Source organism: Tripterygium wilfordii, chromosome 14, assembly GCF_013401445.1.
Source record: "Tripterygium wilfordii isolate XIE 37 chromosome 14, ASM1340144v1, whole genome shotgun sequence".
NCBI lineage: Eukaryota > Viridiplantae > Streptophyta > Magnoliopsida > Celastrales > Celastraceae > Tripterygium > Tripterygium wilfordii.
Genome location: NC_052245.1, coordinates 11,205,237 through 11,220,855, shown reverse-complemented (window position 1 = coordinate 11,220,855; position 15,619 = coordinate 11,205,237). Strand labels below are relative to the sequence as shown.

The following is a 15,619-nucleotide window of genomic DNA, read 5'->3' as shown; positions in this document are numbered from 1 at the left end:
TGAAAAATGAGTTTCCCTTCAATTCCCTTCTTTGGATAGTTTATAAAAAATTAAAGAGAGAGATTTGAAGAAAATTAGAGAGAATATTTCATTAAATTTTTGTCAAAATTATTCCTCTCAAAATGGAGTCATTTGGAGGGAATTAAGTTATTTATATGTTAAAAATATATTTTACCATTGTAAATAATACTTTAACATAAAAATAAGGATAAGTTAATAAATTAAACTAATTTCTTTTCCTTTTTTTTTTATCTATCGAAACATTAGAGTGGGAAAAGTATTATTCATTCCTTCCTCTTCCCTTCTCTCACTCTCTTCCATTCCCTTTTCTTCCCCCAAATCCCTCAATCCAAACACACTATCTTTGATTTGTGGTGATATATCTTAATCATAAGACTCCTAATGGAAACAAGGTGGAGCTCAAGTTTGAGGGTGTCACCTTGTTAGGCATGAGTAGAATCCAACTGGCATTGCCGATTCACATGAGGTAGACTTGAAAGTCAGCCTTTTTTGACAATTCCCCACAAACGTGAACCATAAACAAAAGGGCAAGGGCATACATTATTTGACAATTAGTTGACCCGGACCTTGATCTACTACCATCTAAACGCACGGGCGACTGACTACTAGAGGACAACATGTATAGAACCAAAACATGAAAACTAGCCAATCACTAGTTTTTGCTAATTAGAAGGTTTGAAGCTTTTTTCGGAACAGCGTCATCGTTAAAACATATATATATATATATATATATATATGGACGCTATTTTTAACAGCGTCATCATTAAAATGTATAATGACGCAAATTTGAACAGTGTTAAAGTATGACCGTTGCACATTGTCTCTCACGATTTCACTTTACACTTGTAATGACCGTTGCAGTCTATCTCCCACTATAAAATGTAACCGTTACACTTTTCTCTATACATATGTTGTTGTAAAATGCGTATGATGAACTTGAATAAATGAGAATCATCTTTCTCTGTCTAATCTCTACATTCTTCCTCTATAACTCTCTATTACATCTCTGCTTTCCATTTTCCACAAGCATCAAATTATTACAAACAACGTCATAAGTAGTGTCATTAGGCAAAAAAAATTTTTTTGAAAAAAGCGATAGAGCTTATTGTATTAAGCTACCTAATAAATTATGTAAAGTAGACTCGTAGGCACTCGTATCACCATAAAAATGGAGTACAACCAAGAGGGTTAAAAAAAACACAAATACTAAAACAGTCATTGCAAGAAACTCTTGGACGACACTGCATTACACTAGACATTGTCGTACAACTTCCCAACGAATCTCACTCCACTGGTCTACGCTAGGTAACAAAGACTTAACAGAAAAATGACATATAGATTGCAACTTGGATTTACAGAAAGATCTTGACTCCCCCTTCAACAAAAGAGGCCGAACTCACTCAGATCTGAAAATTTCATCACTATAAAATCAACTATATGTCATCGGAGCACACCAGAAACGTCGATGAGCGAAGATCCGCGACAGATGGAGGTGATCTATAGGCAATTTTTAAAAAAATGTTAATGACGTTATTCCCAATAACATCATTGTTTAATAATACTAGTAACACTACAAATGCTATTTAATAAATTATTTCTATTTAATTGTATCCACAGTATTATTTTGAAAAGAAAAGAAAAGAACTCGTCTTCTACCCTTTCTATAATTATTATAAAATCATGCCTAATTGCCAATGAACAATCAATGTATAAAAGTATATCCTGCGCGTACTCCAAACGAGTAAATTAAATAACTCAAGTTGAATCATGAAAAAGTCCTGGTACCACGACCAATGAAAATCAGGGATGGGTGGAGAAAATTCTAATCTACCGTTTACTCCTCACAAGTTGTTCTGGTTGACTAAGGAAAAAGTCATGGAAGCTAGACGAAAAGAACCATAATTGACCACATGTTAATTGTGCGGTTTTAGTATTTCATTGTGAAGATTAACAAGATCCTTATATAAATAACCGTCATAACCGAAGTTTTGAACTTCCCTGCTAACTACAAACGATGGATTGGTTCTCTCCAGAACAATATGAGCACTTATGGTCTGAGCTTTTCCCTGTGATTCAAACCGCTTTTGTGCCATACACAACCATACCAACAACAACTGAGCTTGATGTGTTGAGGGGACAGAACATGAACAAGAGAATGATAGATTTCATGAGAAGAACATATAATCCAACCCCACCTGCAAGAATCATCGAGACCCAAGTATCCGACAGAGAACGCGGTCTACGACACAAGATGAGCGAGCGGATAAGGAGAAACAGGGAGAGAGAGAGTTATTCAGCCTTACATTCAATATTACCTCCTGGAACCAAGGTTTGTTCATACAATATATTTCATTGTTTCTGCAGTCAAATTGATGACACAAGTGACTGAAAATTTTCTGTGGGTGATTTTGATATCAGAATTCTAAGAAGGGTATTGTGGATCGGGCAGATAAGAGCATTCGAGAGTTGCAGAGCTATAAGGAGGCACTGGAGAGACAAAACAATGAGCTTGAAGCACAATTGGCAGCAATGGAAGAAAATGGAGGAGGAAGAAAGATAAGACTAAGTGTGCCAAACCCAACATCGGTGGTTGATTCTATGCTTGAGGTTCTAAAATGCTTCAAGTGTTTGGGATTCAAAATTAGGAATATCCAGTCAAAACTCCATGACCAGGAGCTTGTAATAGTAGTGGATATTGAAACAGAGGTAAAAAATTACTATTGCTCCTTAAATTATTGCTTTGGTGTGAAATATCCGAATCGCTTGGGTTGACAAGCTTAGACTTATATATATAATGTGGTTTCTTTCCCCTTGTAAGCTAGTTTGCAAGGAAGAACATGGGCCCATTGATTATGATATGGTATTGGAGCGGGTCTAGGGTCTAGATGGGATGCACTATTTTTCACATGTTGAGTTGTTGAACGTTCACTTCACACGTAAAGGGAGTGTGAAATATCCCACCTCACACGTTTCCTTCCCTCCCACCTTACACGTTTCCTTCCCTTGTAAGCTGGTTTGTAAGAGATAACACGGGGTTCACTGATTTTGACATTTGGATTATATTTATTTCAAGCATGTTTTTATTGATGCTTAATTATGTCCTTTTTTTTATGTGTTGGAAGATTGGAGCTGATGAAGTAAAGACTGCGGTAGAAAGGATACTGGAAGATGGTGGAAGGAAGCTTCTTTTCAATTATTTATCAGAAGAATAAGAGAATATTGGGCTTAAACTTTGAATTCATGCATGTATAGGAGATAAAGAGCGCCCACAATGTAATACATTAATACAACTAAAGTCCAGTTTTTTACCGAGTCTGGGAGTCTTATAACTTATAAAATAAACTTAAATGGTGAGTTACCAAGCAATAGCGACGAGAGCTGCAATACAAAAGAAAAAAAAAATCAAATTGTGAATAAACATGGAACTTAAAACAGAAAGATTGGAGCAGATAATAATAATAATAATAATAATAATAATAATAATAATAATAGATCCGGGGAGGACGTGTGCACCAAAAGATTTTGCAAAATTTTTGAAAAATCATAAACGTTTATTATTTAATATAACGAATTCGACTATGTATTTTTTTGTTCGAAATAATTAAAAAAAAAAATCGTCAAAAGGCAAGGTGCCAAGGTATTTCCATGTGTCAAGGTCTCTCCATTTGGCATTGGCAGGTTCTGGCTGATACATCGTCCTCATCATCTTATTTTGCTTGATTCACATGAAGTTTGATCTCTTTCCTTTGTTGTATTGTTTTGGTGATTTTTCTTAGAAGAGGGGTTCATAAGATCATCAGGTGGTAAGTCCCATAATACGTAAATCTGTATTAAACATGCTGGACCCCGTTGATCCCTCTGTTTCCCATGCAATCTGCCCGTTGATCCCCCTCTGTGCATGTGCTTCCAGTGCACATACTCTGGCTCTATCGGGATTTCACGTCAGCGTCAGTCTGCAGTGAAGTGCTAAGGGCAAATGCAATGGTGAAGTGGTATTGGGCCAACAAAGAAGTTGTCTTTTGCTGATGTGGCTGTATTGTAAAATGTGTTTTGCTTATGTGGCTGTATTGGGATAAGTGTTTTGCTGATGTGGATGTATCGATATTTAATGTTTTGGTGTAGTTTTGTTGTGGATAATATGGAGGAATGAAATGTTGTTGGGTTGGGTGGAAAGAGAAAGTGTGTGGGAAGAAAAAGTGTATAGAAATTTGTGTTTTGCTGTTGTGGCTGTATTAGAATAAGTGTTTGACTTGACTTTTTGTGTAATAGAGGTGGGACCGGGCCAATAAAAATGTTAGCCCAGTAAATTGTTTCTTATTGCATTTGCCCTGAGCGTAAAGAAAGCTGCCAATTGGATCTCATGTACCATGTGATATGACTAATTTTAGTTTTATCAATTGGCATAAAAATTTGACTTGCTACTCCACTGTGAGTAATGAACCTCATATGAGCAACAGTGCAATGATCATTGCCTCGAGTGCACATTGAAATCCATAAAACACAATGACATCATGGCGCTGGTCACAGCAGCGTCACAAGGCAAATTAAATTTCAGAAAAACTGTCAGGGAAAAAAAAAATACAAATGACATCATGGCGCTGGTCACAGCAGCGTCACAAGGCAAATTAAATTTCAGGAAAAAAAAATACAAATGACATCATGGCACTGGTCACAGCAGCGTCACAAGGCAAATTAAATTTCAGAAAAAGGATCCTAAGACAAATTTCAAACAAAAATACAATGACACCACTCCTAATAACGTCATTTGTTACAACTCGTCTTAATGGCTATTTTGCAAATTAATTCTTGCATCTGTTACATTGCTAATTAAATTATTAAATATGATGTGTATTCTACTTTCAAGAAGCTAGCCAAATCTTTTGGCACTTGAATAGCCAAACACACTATTCCCAAGTTACTGTTAAATGTGACCTTACTGGTCCCAATTCAGCCAAAATGTCAAAGCAAACAGAAATCTTCAGATATCAGCAAATGTGAAGATTGAAAAAGGAAATAAAAATACAGAGCCATCATCTTCAGACTGAGTTACTAAATTAAACCACCTCAACATATGAAATTAAACAATTCAAAGCAGCTCATTTACCCTACGAGCTGCAAGTGCCAACAGACTTGAATTCATAAGAAGTCCACAACCTTTAATGGCTATTTTTCATCAAAGTAAATGTTTTCCCAAACATTATGATGAACAAAAATAACATAACTGCCAAAAAGACTTCACTTGAGAGGAATGAACCTCGAAGAGTGGGTAGCACCAATACCAGGTCTACCATGCTTAACAGGCTTGTATGAGATTGAAAACTCAGCCAAGTAATGACTAATCATTTCAGGCTTGATTTCAACCTGGTTAAATGTCTTGCCATTGTACACCCCAATGATGCTTCCAATCATCTCAGGGACGATGATCATGTTGCGCAAGTGGGTTCTGACTGGTTCTGGCTTCTCACCGGGCGGAGCTTCCCTTTTCTGATCCAGAAAATCAAAGAGTGATTAGAAATACTAATAATAATTATCCCCCCAAAAAAAATCACAAAGTTCATGGTGAATACACAATATTGAACAAAAGCAACTAACAATTGACATCTGAATATACATCAAAACGATAAATTGTATTTTCTACAATCTAAAGTGACATATCACATGGAATCATTTGTTCCAGTTTTAAATCACCAATAGAAAACTAAACAAGAAATCTGATATAACAAGAATCCCTTTTTTGTTACAGTTCATATTAAATACCGGATTTAAAATGAAATGCATTTCCATAAAAAATATCAAAGACATAACACAAATAGCAAAGACAGACAAAATGAGCACCACTTTAGAGCTTGCCATTAAATAAGATTCCTTTCACTTCAAAAGAAATACATTCAATAACATCAAGGGAAAGCAAGATTTGAGATAGCTTAGGAAGATTAACAATATAGAATCACTAATGATGAGTAAAATTAAGCCAGGTGTGGCGGAACTTAAGCTAATTTACATGCATTTTTACTTGGTGAAAAGAAAAATGACTTTAGAAGCATCCCAAATTTCTCTATTATTCAGCAAGCACATAAAAAAAAGAAGCTAAATCACACATCTAAAGACCAAAAGCTAGGAAGTAACTAGATAATCGGCAAGCCAGTATTGCCACAAAGTTCACACCATGTGATCTGCAAGTGAATTTATCTGATTTCTCACTTGTCAAGAGAAGAAATACTTCCTACATAGTTTATAGAAATAGAAGTTCCATCCCAGAAAAGAAAAGGAAGCCTATGCTATTACGATTAAATTAGATGGTAAATTCATCATGCAAAAACATAACATAGTCGAAACATATCCAGCAAATGAGGTCGTACAATTAACCCAACAATAACTCAAACAGTCCCTACAGAAGAGAGCAATTGGAATAATTTCATGCCAGAGACATAGAAGAGTCACTGAAGCATTATCTTCACAGGAAAAATAAAATGATACAGATATCCCCATACAACTCCCCTAAAGCATTATCTTCAACCGGTTTCTCAAAAAAAAAAAATATTTTTACTGCTATACTCATCAAGAACCAAAATCATGCATTGATCTTTTTCAATGGTTTCCCAAAAAAAATATGCATTCATTTATACCACTTACTTCAACCAGGCATCAAAACCATGCATTGAATTCTTAAGATTAACAACCACTTTCTTTCGCAAATATTGTTCCAGCTAGAACCCTCAAGTGTAGGCAATTAAGAAAAAAGAATGATATAAGTATCAAAAACACCTTTGCAGTCTATCCACAAAAACAATAGCATAGTCCAAATAAATAACCCAAATTATTCTTTAATAAAGATCTCCTAACATAAAAAAATTCATTCATTATAAGAAGAATAATTACCGCCTTGCGAAGTTTCTTGATCAGGGCCATGGGCTTCCTCTTGAGGCCCCTCTGAAACCTGTGGAATACACCAATTAAACGCATTTCGGATCAAAAAAATAAGGGAGATTAACCAAGCTAAATGTAATCTTCGAAGACTACCTTCTGCGAGCACGAGCAGGGAAGAGCTTCACGAGCTCATCTGTGGACATATCGAGGAGAGCATCCAAATCCACACCTCTGAAGCTGAACTTCTTGAATGTCCTCTTCTTAGGCAGTCCAGCCGCCGCCACCTCTGTCTCAACATCCGCCTACACATACAACACCAATATCAGCAATGACATATCGGAAGATAGACAAATAGAGAACACGAAGATGCATTCGTACGGAACACACCATAATTGGATTAAGATCCGAAATCAGAAAACTCTCAGTCGGAGATTGCTCTCTGTAGCCGCTAGGGTTTTCGCGCAGAGGATAATCAGAAAATTCGCCTGTGATATTTATACAAGAGTCACTGAAGCCCTAATATAACATAAGTGTAAAACATGTTTGCAAATAAGGGCCTAAAGTATCTATAATCATTTTTAGGCAAAAACGTTTCAATTTTGCGAATTGGGCAATCATCATGTGCTGCCATTTTGCAGCAAATGTTGGATGCGAGTAGATAGGGGTCACCATTCAGCCCACGAGTTTAGGCCCTATCAGAGCCCGGTCAGGGCTGAAGTTACACGGGCCTGAATAGCCCGGCCCTATATACACAGGTGGGCTTGGGCTTAATTTCTTGGGTCTGGCCCGGCCAAAAACTCGATTACTTGGGTTAAAAAATTGAGCCCAAACCCATCCATGTATATAGGGCCGGGCTGCCCAAGCCCGTGTAACTTCAGCCCGGCCTTTGGTCCGCCGACCCGAGTTTTGGTCCGGTCTAGACCCGTGGATCAAATGGTGACCCCTAAATCATGTTGTCGTTTTTTATTCTTAAAAAGGAAAAAAAAAACAAAGAAAGAAGAGGTTCTTCAATCAATCAATCGAATGGTTTTTGACCCTTAGATAATAGTGAAGGTGGGTCGTCCTATTGAGTATGGTTCTATTTCTTTCAGATGAGGAAAAAAAAAGTCTTTAAGGTATCAAAAGGCCATGAAAGGAATACGTACATGGCCCCTCATATATCAGGTTAGTTAAAAGAAAATGTGGTCCCCAAATATGTTTCGTGTTCCAATTTGATCTGTTAAAATCAAATTGTGTCATTTTAATCACCCAATGTTTAATTTGTTTCAAATTGATCACCTGGGCAGATTTTGTCAATTTTGATTAATTATCAACATAAAATCCATATGGTTTCATGCACAGGAGATGCATTTAGCCTTGAAACAACAGAGGAAAGATCTATCAATTCTCTCGTCTCAGATAATCAAAGCCCATACGTTTAACTTTAATACTTAAAACATTCATTGATGTAGATAAATAACAGCTGATGTTCATAACAGCATCACTTCCCAAAATTATATGGAGATACAATGACTAGACTAGAAACCTCTCACCTCCTGGCAATTCTTTGCCCTGCTCCCATCATCAACGCCTTTCCAACGACACCTGACTGAAGTCCACACACGAGAGCTACACCACCTATAACTACCCATTTCCAGTCAATGACATGACCTTCTTGTTTCCGTGTTTCCACAGCCCGGCGCTTTTCTTCTTCGCTAGAAACGGGCCCTGAAGAACCCATGCTACCATCAGAGGCAAGTTTAGTGGTCATCTGTGCCATAAATGCACTTTTGGATAATGGAGCATCTGATTTCCTTGCATTCTGATATGCTCGCAACCCTGAATGTAGTTTCTTGACTGTTCCCCACATTCCATGGCGGACTCCTAACTTCGCCACATCTTTGGGGATCCCCATGTCCTCATAATGTATAAGGGTAACCTCACAAGCAGACATCTGTCCATCTCCTTTACGGGATTCCACTGTATTCAATTTTGAAATAGCCAGGATGCACCTCACCAATTGTCAGTAAACATAGCAAAACACTAATGATACAAACAATGAAATGACTAAATACGTTACTTACCAGCCCTAATAACCCAACTTGAGAAATAAAGCTCCACACGCCTTGGCTTGTCACGTTTTTCTAAACCTGAATACGGTACTCCCTGCAATTGCAACTTGCACATTACCAGACCTGATCCGTGTAGGATAAAATACCATATTTAATTTTGTGTCCATGATATTTTCACAAAATACGGCAACCAGACATCATCTTGAATTAATAAAATTCAAAACGAATACTGAATCAATTACAGATGAAAATTCTCCTCAAGTACGAGTCACCAGAATACACAAATTAAGAGTTCATGAAACAGACAGACATACATCAATTATCACATCATGTAACTGAGACTTTATATTAAAGAACAATGCTAACTATAAGCAGCATCTTATCACTGAAATAATCTGACAAAATACAGCATCTAAATTAATCAAAGCAAGCTCTTTGGGCCATGCATAAGAACTGAGATATACCTTTGTCACACAATAATAGGTCTTTCCAGCCTCCCATATTTTTCGACCAAAAATATATTCTCTATCACTGCAGAAAAAAGGGAACTGCAAACAGGGAAAAAAATCAAATTACCAGTTGAAATCTATTTTCAACAAGCAACGGGCACTAAAAGCCTATGATACAAAAAAAAGAAGATGAACTGCAAAGCGTTTCACAAACCTTTTTTATCCATTGAACAACCATTGCTCCTATATCAGGATATATCTCCAATATTTTAATGCTCGTGAGCATAGGATCCCATTTAGTTCTAAATTCATCATCCCAGAAAAAGTCTCTAACCAACTCTGGAGTTGCATCCTCAAAGACAGTTCTAGTGCGGTATACTACTGGGCCTGTCTGATGATCAAAATCACCATCAAATACTAGTCTGTGTTAATATCAGGATAATCATCAGTACTTCCATATGATCAACGAGAAGTCAACAAACAAGATAATGCATCACACAAGATGCGCAAAACAGAAGAGGCATGCCATGTAGGATCTTCATTCTATCCAACCAACTGACAAAAGTAGAGGAGTGTCCTTGACAACCACATATGGGCAACTGCTCTTGTTTTTTTCTTTTTTATCAGGACAAGAAGGAACTGTCTAAGCAGTAAGCACTCATTAATTAGTCCATATCAAAATTAGACTGGTTAGAAGAAAAATCGCATAGACAGTTTCACATATGGCTCATAGCTAGTGGCAAAATCCAGGTCTCTGGCAGCTGCTACTGCTTTTGCCATTTTTCTGAAGTGCAAACAGTCTCAGTTACCAACTAGTTCCTAAACTGCTTATTGACCCCACTCGAAAAATGGCTACAAATATTCATGAAATTTCAGAACAAGTCTAGCAAATAATATTAACCAAAAAATAAGGACGAATATAGGAAAGAACAGTTAATTGTTGAGATACGCAAGGGAAATAAACAGTGGATTTGTTCAAGCCAAGCATTCCCAGAGATCAACAATTTCAGCATCAACAAAGAATAAGGAAGAGCCAAATAATACATGTGTGTATGAAAATATTAATTGTTGAAGGTCATAAAGAAAACAAACATTAGGAGATTTCCAAACTAAAGAGGCCCCATGATAAATAATTTCAACATCTATGAAGAATAATGAAGACCAAAACTCTAGGTTTTTGAATAAGTGGATAGGGAAATAAGGGGGTGGGGGGGTACACTTGACTAGATGCTAATATTTCCCACCTACCAGTCATGAGGCATGAGCACCTTGAGAATTATCTACAGCCAAACCGGACCCCTAGCTACTAGCATCAGCCAATACCAACTTCTTTTTTCTGGGAAAGAAAAATTCCCACTAGAATAACACATGATCACTCTGATACTAAGGTTTTAACCTGAATCCTTTTTCATTTTAAATAAAACTCTGGGGAAAAGTAATAATCCTTCGCAAAAGGCAACAAGAAATTCAGGCCAAGGCAGAAAATTTTCTGAAACAATTTTCCATCATTAATGACAAAAAAGTGCTGAGAGAATAAGTAAAACACTTCGCCATGAAGGGTTTCGACAGCAGTTCCTGAAAGTCAGATCTGATAATACAGAAATTTGTTATTCAATGTATGCAAAACATCAACCTACCTTAGAAGAGAACTATTTCTACTAATCAAACAGATTCTTCAATTTAAGTAACAAAACAGCTGTTTTGATAGCAGAAAAATAAGGACATGGCTAAAGAGGGTCTTGTTTTCTTAAATTTGCAATTTAAATTTGTTCCTCTTTTTTGATAGCATTTCTGTTGTTTCTTTGGCGGCGGTATATGTTTCAACGTCAACTTAAAAGGCAGAAAACAGTTCCATTAAAGAGAAGTTCAGACTTGACTCTACCTCAGGCTCATGAATCCAAGCTTGGTATGACATGTTCGGAGTAGATCTCTCCATCATACTTTGCCATTCTATATTCCCTTCAAGAAAATATAATAGATGCTCCAAATCGTTTTCAGTGGCAATGCCACGCTCTTCCACCACTTGTCTGGTACTAGGGCTGTGACAAAGTTGGTATCGAATCAACAAATGAGTAAGCAATTCCACTAATCCAGGTACAGCAAAATACAATCACAAGTTCAACAACAATATATTACAATCACATGTTCTAGCAACAATAGAAGTATAGAACACTGTAACAACTAACTTAACAGTAAAAGTAAACAATTTTAATGCCACATAGATTTGGGGGTATTTTGGGGTCCCAAAATGGGGGGATTTAGCATTGTTCTTTTGTTAAATACTCTTCAGTCTTATCATAAATCTTAACCCAAATGTAATAATGAAAATATTAGGAACACGTAGTCAGTCATAGCTAGTTTCAGTTCCATATAAATATTTCTCACAATTCTGGTTATTAATTGACATAAGTGAATTCAATTAATATGGATATGGATTCTAATTGAAACCAACCTATAATTTAATATAAAATTAAAAATTGCACGTATATGCAAAATCATAATTTTGAAAATCTTCTAATAAGTTTACTCAAGACTCAAGTGCCTTAAATGGAAATAACTAATCAAATCCCCATATATACCGTGGATAATCACTACATGGATTCCATCTAATGCTCTCTTATTCATGTAGACAACCCCAAATTATTTGGGACAAAAGCTCTGATGATGAAAATGACACATCCTTTATGGTTCTTGGTCCATTCAATGTCTCTTCACCATAAGCCCATCCGGGCTTAACCATGGTAGAATTTTAGGAAGGGAAGAAGGACAGAGATCATAGATAGATGGCTCAAAGGCAGGCTAGCAAGTTGACAGATGAAGAATACAGCCAACAGATCGACCTACTCGTGTTACTAATAGCAATGGACGAGTTCCATATATACTACAACTAATGGAGCGAGTAGGCAAGCATCGTTGACATTTCCAATCAAAGAGGGTCCTAAGGCACTGAAAAGGAAGATAAAATCAATAATTTCAACTTATGATGAGCCATGATCAAGAAAAACCCAGGTTAGCTAGACTAATGTATGTGTACCAAGAGTGAGGGGGCTACATGCAAGTACGCGGGGAGACAGGAATGGGCACCTTATAGCTTAGTGTGGCTAAAGGAAATAGGACCCAGAGAAGCAACCCAATGAATTAATGCTTTGCGGAAAATCCTTCTAGATATACGAATAATTTTGTTCAATTTGGGAGGCGGAATACAGATCTATTTTCTTTTTTTGAATGGTAAAGTATTATTTATAGAGAAGGCAACAAACAGAGTGCCTCCCGATTACAAAGTAGTACAGGACAAAGTACCTAAAATTTCAAGCAAAATGGTTTCATACACGTTGGATTCTCGACAACCCAGCAAACAAAATATTGATAACCACATGATGAAGGGGTCATACGAGTTCAAGTCTTCCACCCCCACTCACTTAAAAAATAACACATTGATTTATCAAAAAAAATTGATGACCATTTCTCGATCGACAGAGATGACTCTTCTCCTCAAAAGAATCACTTGTTGCTTTCATTCCAAATATGCCACCAAGTCATTAAAGAAAGAGTGTCCACATGTCCAGGTCAATCTATTGAATTGCAATTGAATTTCCAAGCACTTAACTCACTCTCAATCATTGCCCAATTGAGTCCTATGAAGAGTAAAGCCAATTCCCAAAAGCTCCTAGCTCACTCACAATGGAGTAAAATAAGATTCAACAGATTCACCCAACATTTTAACGTATGCCCATTAGTCAGTAATTGCATTTCCTCTCACTCTAATGTTATCAACATTCAATGGTGAGTTCTTTTCTTTCCCACATAACTTCCCAAGTAAAGAATGCAAACCTAATCGGAATTTTGGGTTTCCAAATGGCTTCTAAGGAAAATTCCTCTTGGCACTACCCCCATATTTTTGTCTTTTTCGTTTCTTTTTTTTTTTTAATCCCAGCAGATCAATTATTTTTTTCATCAAGCTTGATTGCAGGCTTTGACCAAAAATTTCTTCTCTATTGTACATACGGAAAGCAAAGCTAGAAGAAATGTATAATGCATACAATTTAACAAAAAGTAAGCACATTATATTTAAGCACTGACCTGGCGGCGTCGATTTCTCGGCTCGCCGATTTCTCACCCTTCAATTTCAAATTGGACCAAATCGTGCGGCAAGCGGAGAAAACCGAGAGAGCCGTGAATGCCAGCCAGAGACGGCGGGCCCCAAATCCCGGCGGCACTGTCCATACGAACCTCAATTTGGAGCGCATCCCCAGGAAGACAAAGCCGGTCCATCGCGGGCGCCAGGACCAACCGATCACAAGCCCGATCATCACGGCCAGCCAAATAGGTACGGCGCAGAGCAAAATGTCGACAAATGTTTCGGTGATCGATGGCCTCCTAAGGAACTCCATCAGATCGAATAATCCCCCGTCCATCTCCTCGAGATTTTCCAAGAAAACAGAATATTTCCCAGGAAAGCAAGAGATCTCTGCGAGAATGGTAAAGCTACATGGGCAGATCAATGAGAACGGAAAAAGACTTTCAGAAACATGGGTGTAGTCTTCTTCAGGGAGGGAGTCGCTGACTCGATGGTTGAGTCGGTTATTCGTCGATGATACGTGGCAGAGTACAAACCGTTGATCGGCGTGAATAAATGTTTTCGTTAGATAGTGGAGCACGTTAATACGACAATGGATGATTTTTAAGTGCCAAGCTGTAAGCCTGTAACTGGACAGACTTCAGAGGGGATAGATTTTGGCCATATGGATAGTGGCAGGTACTGGGCCGTTGTTTATAGTTAGAATGGATCTCATCCTCTGGATTGGGCTGGTTACCCAAAGCCCAATGGGCCTAATCTGAAAGACCGGCTCAAATCAAACAAGTGGCTTTCGGGCTTCTATTTTCATATAAACATTACTCCATATGATTCAATTTAAGAGTAACGTTCCGTATAGTATAAAATTATACTTTAATGATGTTATCAGGTGTTTGGATGATTTTAAAAAATTCAGAATAATATAATTTTATAGAAAAATGTGCTCTTATACAAGGCAGACTATATGATATAAAAACACCTCCAACTCGTTTTTATTTTATACAGAGCAATTAGAATAAGAGATAATATGACAAATGATTTAAAAAAACACCCTCTTTAGACAACAAAAAACTCTAGCCACAAAACATCCTAGCCACAAAATATAATAATTTTTTATCTTTAAATTTTCATAGAAAAATTGATAAGAGTAAAATGATTAAAACTGAATGTATGCGTATGCTTCTAAACGAATTGTAGAATTTCCAGATGTGTAGAAACACATGGGTAAGTATCAAATTTCAATAACTTTTTGTTGGCAAAAATTTGGTGAATGTGATGGCCAATAAGACACTCACCTTCACTCTTTTAAAATGGGCCTTTTTTTTCAAGCATTTTATATTGTTCTTTTGAGTGCTCTTTAGTAGTAATTAATTTAAAATGGTCAAGTCACAAAGACTTATTAAAAGGTAAATAAGACCAAAATCCCAACCTAAAAACCAAAGAGGAATTGAAGGTAGCTTTATCGAGCAGAGGAATTACTTTTTAGTCATACACACTCAAGTGTGTGTCCTCTCTTTTGACTCCTCCAGCAGGCAGCAGTGCATAATATTTTGTGAGCATTCATTCACTCTATGATATGTGGATAACAAAAGATGTAATTTCTTGGATTCGGGATTCCGCCTAAGAAATTTCTTAGGGTAAACAAAAATATGATGTGATATTGCTCACCTCCTGAGCTATTGGATTGAAATTGTAGATTTTATAATTCTAAACGAATTGTGGAGCCTTCGGATCCGTAATTTCTCATCATTGTCGACAATGTATACAAAGAAATATGATGTCATTTCCTGTCATGTTGTATACGGATTGTAAAATATGCCTTGCCAAAAATCTGTGGAAAGGCCAAAGCTAGATTTGTCTACTCTCTCTGGCTGTGCTGCCTTGTTATATACCTCATTCTTTTGTACCAAAATGATTTCAAAGAGAGATTCCAATTGCATATCTGTTTGTCTTTGCTCTAAAAAGAACATATATAAATATATAATTATTTTCCAATGACACATGAAATTTCAAGTTTCTTATATATGTATGTATATGTATATATATATACCACAAACACTTGGAATGACATGCAAATTCAAGTAGTTGATGTTAACAATCATAAAAGCAATGATCATCTCTATTCATTGGCTGCCTTTAGTTTGAAGTTAGGACAC

The 15,619-nt window shown here is 36.8% G+C and overlaps 3 protein-coding genes across 4 annotated transcripts; 1 reads left to right on the top strand and 2 right to left on the bottom strand.

Moving 5' to 3' along the window:
* The first annotated feature begins 2,008 nt into the window (after window positions 1–2,008).
* Window positions 2,009–3,333, top strand: LOC120015602 (transcription factor bHLH92-like). The gene is made up of 3 exons (XM_038868093.1): window positions 2,009–2,350; window positions 2,440–2,727; window positions 3,144–3,333. The coding sequence occupies exons 1-3, from the start codon at window positions 2,036–2,038 to the stop codon at window positions 3,231–3,233; spliced, it is 693 nt and encodes a 230-aa protein (XP_038724021.1). The 5' UTR covers window positions 2,009–2,035; the 3' UTR covers window positions 3,234–3,333.
* A 1,683-nt stretch (window positions 3,334–5,016) lies between these two features.
* LOC120014529 (40S ribosomal protein S15-4) lies at window positions 5,017–7,433 on the bottom strand. The gene is made up of 4 exons (XM_038866502.1): window positions 7,276–7,433; window positions 7,042–7,190; window positions 6,901–6,958; window positions 5,017–5,505 (listed from the first exon to the last, which is right to left on the bottom strand). The coding sequence occupies exons 1-4, from the start codon at window positions 7,276–7,278 to the stop codon at window positions 5,257–5,259; spliced, it is 459 nt and encodes a 152-aa protein (XP_038722430.1). The 5' UTR covers window positions 7,279–7,433; the 3' UTR covers window positions 5,017–5,256.
* An 819-nt stretch (window positions 7,434–8,252) lies between these two features.
* Window positions 8,253–14,012, bottom strand: LOC120015462 (stAR-related lipid transfer protein 7, mitochondrial-like). 2 transcript variants are annotated; one of them, XM_038867905.1, is made up of 6 exons: window positions 13,469–14,011; window positions 11,271–11,427; window positions 9,603–9,779; window positions 9,404–9,487; window positions 8,952–9,033; window positions 8,253–8,847 (listed from the first exon to the last, which is right to left on the bottom strand). In XM_038867905.1, the coding sequence occupies exons 1-6, from the start codon at window positions 13,801–13,803 to the stop codon at window positions 8,417–8,419; spliced, it is 1,266 nt and encodes a 421-aa protein (XP_038723833.1). In that variant the 5' UTR covers window positions 13,804–14,011; the 3' UTR covers window positions 8,253–8,416. The 2 variants fall into 2 exon arrangements, with proteins under 2 accessions (XP_038723833.1, XP_038723834.1); XM_038867906.1 differs by lacking the exon at window positions 9,603–9,779 and having other exon boundaries at window positions 13,469–14,012.
* Between the last annotated feature and the right edge of the window lie 1,607 nt (window positions 14,013–15,619).

What these genes read in the sequence shown, in the direction of transcription:
- LOC120015602 (XM_038868093.1), top strand. Translation starts at nt 2,036, where the DNA reads ATGGATTGGTTCTCTCCAGAACAATATGAGCACTTATGGTCTGAGCTT. An exon ending in TATTACCTCCTGGAACCAAG is followed by an intron (nt 2,351 to 2,439) that starts GTTTGTTCATAC and finishes TTTTGATATCAG; the next exon opens with AATTCTAAGAAGGGTATTGT. An exon ending in TAGTGGATATTGAAACAGAG is followed by an intron (nt 2,728 to 3,143) that starts GTAAAAAATTAC and finishes ATGTGTTGGAAG; the next exon opens with ATTGGAGCTGATGAAGTAAA.
- LOC120015462 (XM_038867905.1), bottom strand. Translation starts at nt 13,803, where the DNA reads ATGGACGGGGGATTATTCGATCTGATGGAGTTCCTTAGGAGGCCATCG. An exon ending in CTTGGATTCATGAGCCTGAG is followed by an intron (nt 9,780 to 11,270) that starts GTAGAGTCAAGT and finishes TTTGATCATCAG; the next exon opens with ACAGGCCCAGTAGTATACCG. An exon ending in CCTATTATTGTGTGACAAAG is followed by an intron (nt 9,034 to 9,403) that starts GTATATCTCAGT and finishes TTGCAATTGCAG; the next exon opens with GGAGTACCGTATTCAGGTTT.
- LOC120014529 (XM_038866502.1), bottom strand. An exon ending in CCTGCTCGTGCTCGCAGAAG is followed by an intron (nt 6,959 to 7,041) that starts GTAGTCTTCGAA and finishes TGTATTCCACAG; the next exon opens with GTTTCAGAGGGGCCTCAAGA. An exon ending in TCAAGAAACTTCGCAAGGCG is followed by an intron (nt 5,506 to 6,900) that starts GTAATTATTCTT and finishes TTTCTGGATCAG; the next exon opens with AAAAGGGAAGCTCCGCCCGG.